We start from the raw sequence: 6,305 nt of genomic DNA, 5'->3' as shown, positions 1-6,305 counted from the left end.
ACTGTGTTGTTCATCATTCTAAACACACCCAACAATTCAGCATTTTTATTTACAGCTTCCTACTAATTAATTGTAAAGTATTAGCATCACAATAGAATCATTTCATACATATATTTGCAACTTTCCTTTTAAGATGTATTTTTAAAGTGATCCCAAGATTTTGAAATGGGATTCCCAACTTTTGAATACTAGTACAGTTACATGCAAAAGTTTGGGCACCCCCAGTCAAATTATGTTTTGTATATTTTCTAGGCAATAATAAGTTAATGTACCCTCTAGAGAGAACACACTTCTACTGATTTTAATGCACACTTACTGTTTATTTGCTGAATGTAATATATCGGGTTAAAAATAAAACAAAACAAACAAACAAACAAAAAAAGTTATGGCGTATTTTATATGTTTGAATTTTTCCAATGAATTTCACAATGAACAGATGCAAACAGAGAGATTAAACACGTGGGAGCAGGTGAACATGATTAGGAGTCTGGAGAGGCTGAAGGGTGATAGGTGATAGGAGTCCAGAGTCATGTGAGGGAGCGAGGGGTTCTGGGAAACGTAGTCCGAGGCGGCCAAGTCAGCTGTAGTTCCACCCAGGCCGGATTGAGGCGTGACACTAAAATGATAGTCTAACACGTGTACAACCCTAAAACAAGCAGCCTCTGACAGTACCAGGAGATCAGAAGGATACTGTAGCAACAACTATCTCAAAAAACTTTTGTAAAGCTAGCAAAAGTGAAAAGTTTAATCATGTGCACTGTGAAAAAGCTAATTATTTTAAATGATTTGCTTTATTGTTTCTTTTCTAAGACTGTTTTACAGATTATTAGAAAAGCTTCAAGCCTGTGGATGTATTACAGAAACTTCGCAACTCTGAAATCTTTACTTCTCTGTTTCATCACTACGATAACTTCAGTCAGGACTGAGTTTAGAACATAAGCTATTAGAGCAAAGCACTTCCTAAATTCAACCATCCTAATTCCACTCCAGATAAGTGACAAAATGACCTAAATACTGTCCTTACTTCAGCATAAACCCCAACAGTGTCCTAACTTCTGTTTTAAGTTTCTGCTGTTAGCTGTTCTGCTGAAAAAAGGATGTTGTTGGTATCACTTTACTTGGAGTGGTCCTTTGTAGATGATTAATAGACTCTTAACAGATTATCAGTAACATATTAACAACATATCAGCGAAGTAGCAGTAGAGCAGCATCTGAATACATTGAAGTAAATATCTAGTAGATGTTCTGTTGAATCATTACTTACATTAAATAGATGTGTTGTTAATATGTTAGTTCCATTAGGTAAAACCTAACCTTACCCAACCTTACCCACAACCTAACCCTAACCCTGGCCCTAAACCTAACCCTGACCTTAACCTCAACTCAAAACCTAATCTTACCCTAACCCTATCTAAAAAGGACCACTCAAAATAAAGTCACCATGTTGTTTTTAGGCAACTGAGATGGGCAGCATGACAAGCTTCCTATAATTAGTAAGAGCTGTTACAGTTTACCCATATTGCAAAACATTTTTATTCTAAATCTGCAGCTCAAAAAGACCCCCACACTTTGCAGACATGTTCTCCACCGTTCCCTCTTATTATCTGTGCGTGTTAATGTTGATGAAAACATGAAAAACAAAATATTGCAGCAATGGCAGTGATTGAGGAAACCAAGTTGGACATGTGGCCGTTTAACAGGAGGAAAAGTGTTAACATGGCTGGCATGCTGGCTAAAGCTTTGATAAATGGAAACTTAAACTGGGGAGCTGCAATGCCATGTTAAACAGCAGGGGGCGCACTCACAATATTCTTCCAAGTAATCACATTTTAGTTGACAAATGTTTATGGTAAGCTAACTTTAAGCTAACTAACCACTGTTACATTATGTGTTTACGTTTCAGCTGTGTGCATGTAGTTTGTTGCTTGGTAACAAAAATAATAATTGATTATCAACTTATAATGAAATTAATCAAGCGATTGGGTAACTTAGTTTAGGATCTCCTTTATTATGATATGATTTGCTTCTGTTATCCTAATTTATGAAAACTTATCTTGACCTTGTCAGATCTTAACTTAGGACAAAAGATAGGAAGTTTCTGTAATATGCCCCCCTGGACCACATTTTAGGGACAGAGAAAATGCCTTTTAGGGACAGAGAAAATAAACTGCCTACTGCAGTTGCGCTGCGGATTCCTTCACAACAACATTTGCATTGGTGTACATGATGCCTCTGAAGGTTCCGCTGGTTTGAAAGTGCAGAACGTTGCCGTCACGGCATGTAATTTTCACCGTGCCCGTGTAAGGGAGATCCATTGTGGCTCGGCTGATTGTGATACGTACATCTGATGTTTTTCCTGGAGGAACCTGGATAGAGAAAGACAACTCCTCTTCTTTTTCCTCAGAATTCTGCAAACTATATGTGCTTTCAGTTCCTGTTGTAAACCTGTATCCGGTCGATGCTTCCACAATTCCTGGAATTCCTGCCTTCACTTTAATGCTGAAGGTGTGTTCCATCTTGTTGGTCACCGACCAGGAGGACGTAGTGGTGATGGTTTTTGAAGTTTTTATTTCGTATTCTTGCATGATGGAGGACTCGTTTTGGTAAGACGTGGATTTGATTTCCTCAATGGACACACAGGGTTTTACCGCAGTAAGCGTGGGATAGCTCACGTTCGTCAACTCAGCAGACTTGATGATGTCGATGAACCTGAAGCCTAAGCAATCGATGTCGTGACCTGATCTTCCTTTGACTCCTATGCAGATGCCACAGCCAATATTGATGGGATATTCTGTCTTCAGGCCCCAGTCGGTCATTTTCGCGAAGAACTCCCGGTCATGACTTGTCTTGAATTTGATGGCGCCCAGTCGTGTTCCAGCTCCATTTCCCCATAGCGAGAGAGAAGCAAAACGTTCTCCATCATTAAATTTAAATTCTGAATAGTTCCCATTACGCTGTCCAAACTCCATGGACCGGCCATCGGTGAGCCAAACCCTGATGCCTCTTATCTGCCAGCCGCCAACCCACACCCAGATCTTCTGTAGTGTGGATCCATTGTCGATACCATTGAAATCAAAAGCATTACCTCCTTTACCACCAATCATATAGTGCAGTGACATGTTCGTGCTTTTCAGTGTAGACCCTTAAAGAAAACAGACAAACCAGAAAACAAAAATTAAAATGTACATCTGCAAAGAAAATTTACAATCTCAAAAAAAGGCACTAAACTGTCACTGGGGTGGTACGCGATATTTTGCATGGCAATATTGTATTGATACACAGATGGTTAGAGAGTGTGTCATATGAATATAAAATACTCAGGGAATACTACGAACATAAGGGCTCACCTCACAGGCCAACATCAAAAGATAGCATTAACTGATGATGGCAAACGAGACTAAAGTTGGCTTCCTTTTCTCCAGCTTCTTGTTAGAATTATCAGCTCCTTATTCTCCCACTTCTTATTTAAATTTTCCCATTCTACCTTGAATGGTGGAGCAGTGACATTCTGGCATCTCAGGCTGGTGAATAAGAAGCTGACTTTTGGTTTGTTGTTGGCAAAGCCAACATTAAATCACCTCCACTGAAAAAAATCAGCTTGACTAAGCTACCTTCCAAATCTGAGCGAGCTAAGATAATAGCATAATCCATCACCTACTTCATGTGCAAAGATCTGCATCCATACAGCATTTTGGAAAACGAGGGCGAACCCATATGTAACACCGTTGCAATGTTTTTCACACAGCTGTACCCACGCTCTACAGAGAAGTGACGCTTAAACTTGAGAAACCTTTGAGTGCATTAGTGCCCGATGCATGGACGTCAAGGGCAGTGGATTCCTATGTGACTATAACAGCACATTATCTCACAGAGGACTGGCGACTGTTGTCTCACGCTCTCCAAACTAGAACAGGTAAAGGTAATAAAGTGCAATATATCACAATGTCACAATATGTTTAAAATCACAATATCGTATTCTGACTCAAGTATCACGATAATATTGTAATAACGATTTCCTCGATCCTCGATAAGGATCATAATTGTACCATATTCAATTACAGATGGATTTTTTAAATTGAATTGACTCCACACATGTCTCGACACCAGTTTTTTATTTTACTGTTATATTTAAAAAACATTAGGCCATGAAATGGTACTAATATGGTTGTTTGCCCTGGGTACACAGTGGGGCCTTAAAACCACTGATGTACCTTTGAGGATACATTTATATTGTTTGCACCTTGATGAACAAAAATTGCACCTGCACAGAACCTTATTTCTAACAATGTGTAAACAATTTTAAAGAGAGTCTTTTGTGTAATAATTTGCTTAATTTTAGGAAGTGATGATTAAAATGATTTCACTTAAATATGCACTTGCAATATTTTCCTCAAACTTTTAATTCATTTTCTTTAATTTAGGTTAGTCTGCATTGTTTGTGAAATGTAAAGTTGCACGATGTAAGTTTTAAGGATTTGGAGACCTCTCTGGTGGAAACGTGTAATTGTAACATGGATAGTGTTTCAGATCTCTTCGCTGATTGGATGAATCCCAGGATAGAACAAGAGAATTCAAGGAGAGTTCAGTCTAAACTTGGTGAAGGACGCATCTTCCGAGGATGTGAGTGAATTAGTGGATATTATCATCATATCTTCATGAGTATAAAGTTGATTTTGAGATCATTTGAGGCCTAAACATCAAGCCGGACTTTCTTTTTGAGGCTGTGTGTGTCACATTAATACGTAAAGATGTACGATGTGGTGGGAAACCCCCCGATTCGACGCCTCTGACTTTTAAATGGTCATTTCAAGTTCTAAGCTTTCCTGTCTCATCATCACTCCAAGACTGGGTTAAGGCCTTCATAGACTCCTGGGTGACAAAATTGCAGACGTGGTGAGGCTGCAGTTATAGCATTCATGCTCCCAAACTGTGGAACTGCCTCCCAGAAGGCATACATCAAGTATCTGTTTTTAAAGTATCTATTAGCTTTGAAAAGCAGCTTAATACATTTTTATACACATTTTGTTTCCTGCTTTTATTTATTGCACCATTTGACCTTTTGAGCAAATATTTATTTGAATTATTTTGTTTGTTTTATTTAAGATATTAATATGCTACAATTACCATTTCATTAGTTTTTTTTATCTTTTATATTTATTATATCTTTTTATTTATTTTTTGTCTATATTATTGTTCCTTTTTTCATGATTTATTTTTAGAATTTATATTTCTATTTTCCTTTCATTTTATTTTTAACCACTGTGTTGTTTTCCAGTGGTTTTATCTTCTCTTTTGTTTCTTCTCCATTGCTGATTTTAATTCCTCCTTGTAAAGCACTTTGAGCTGTATTTGAATGTATGAAAGCCGCTAGATAAATAAAGTTGTTTATAAGTATTATTATTGTTATGTGGTTTGTATGTCGACAACATCATCTGATATTAGACTTAACATTTTATAAAATAATCTAAAATATTTTTTCTAAATTTATGTTTTATATATATAAGAAAATAAGAAGAGATAAGAGGCACTTACAAGAGATACGAGATACAAGAAAGTTGTGAGTAGCAGGTCCTTTTGAGAAGAGAGTGTCTTGTCAGTTGCAGGTTGCAATACAGATCACAGAATGTTCATGTTTCCTTAAATACAGCTAAGTGACAGAGGGCAATGCTCTGACAGAATAACAATACAGTGTCTGGAAACCATAAAAGGTAGGTAGGTAAACCATAAAAAGGCCAATACCCCTCAGCACTCAACAAATAACAAAGTGAAGTGGAGCCAGACAGCTGTCAAACACAGGGTCATTACTGGTTATTACTAGGGTTATTATTCTCAATACCAAACATGCTCATGAGCTGAAGTGGGCACCCACGTGAACTCAACTGCTAGTTCTATTGAACGGTGGAAACGTGAGTATGACATTCATAAGACAGGAGGCATGTGGACATAAATGTGACTATATATGGACATAAATTGACTTTATTAAATCAAACCAAAACACCAGGAGCAGGAAAGGGGCCAAACAAAACAAAGCTATAACTACATCGTTCCGCGATATAAAAGAAGGGAGATCTTTTCAGAAATGAAAAACGCAGCACGAAGAATAAAATTTAATTAAATCTGAAGAGGTTGTTAATTTAATTACAGGCTTAACCAACTACAAACCTAGTACAGAAATACAAACCAAAGGTCACCAGCAGGTGGCGTAAAAATCATCTAGACAGACCTATAAGCACATAGACCTTACATTACGTAACACCACCCGACATTCTTACGAGTCATTTCGTCATCCGTAAATGATTCATGAT

General features: G+C 37.5%; 1 protein-coding gene across 1 annotated transcript; it reads right to left on the bottom strand.

Annotated features, from left to right (window-relative positions):
* Positions 1–1,360: 1,360 nt before the first annotated feature.
* On the bottom strand, positions 1,361–5,630 carry LOC118799645 (aerolysin-like protein). Its single transcript, XM_036559619.1, has 2 exons — positions 5,533–5,630; positions 1,361–3,142 (listed from the first exon to the last, which is right to left on the bottom strand). Exon 2 carries the CDS (start codon positions 3,117–3,119, stop codon positions 2,172–2,174), a length of 948 nt encoding a protein of 315 aa, XP_036415512.1. The 5' UTR covers positions 3,120–3,142; positions 5,533–5,630; the 3' UTR covers positions 1,361–2,171.
* Between the last annotated feature and the right edge of the window lie 675 nt (positions 5,631–6,305).

The sequence above is a fragment of the Colossoma macropomum genome, unplaced genomic scaffold (genome assembly GCF_904425465.1).
Source record: "Colossoma macropomum unplaced genomic scaffold, Colossoma_macropomum, whole genome shotgun sequence".
NCBI classification, from domain to species: Eukaryota; Metazoa; Chordata; class Actinopteri; order Characiformes; family Serrasalmidae; genus Colossoma; species Colossoma macropomum.
The sequence above is the reverse complement of the archived record's forward strand: the minus strand, read 5'-3'. Positions and strand labels throughout refer to the sequence as shown.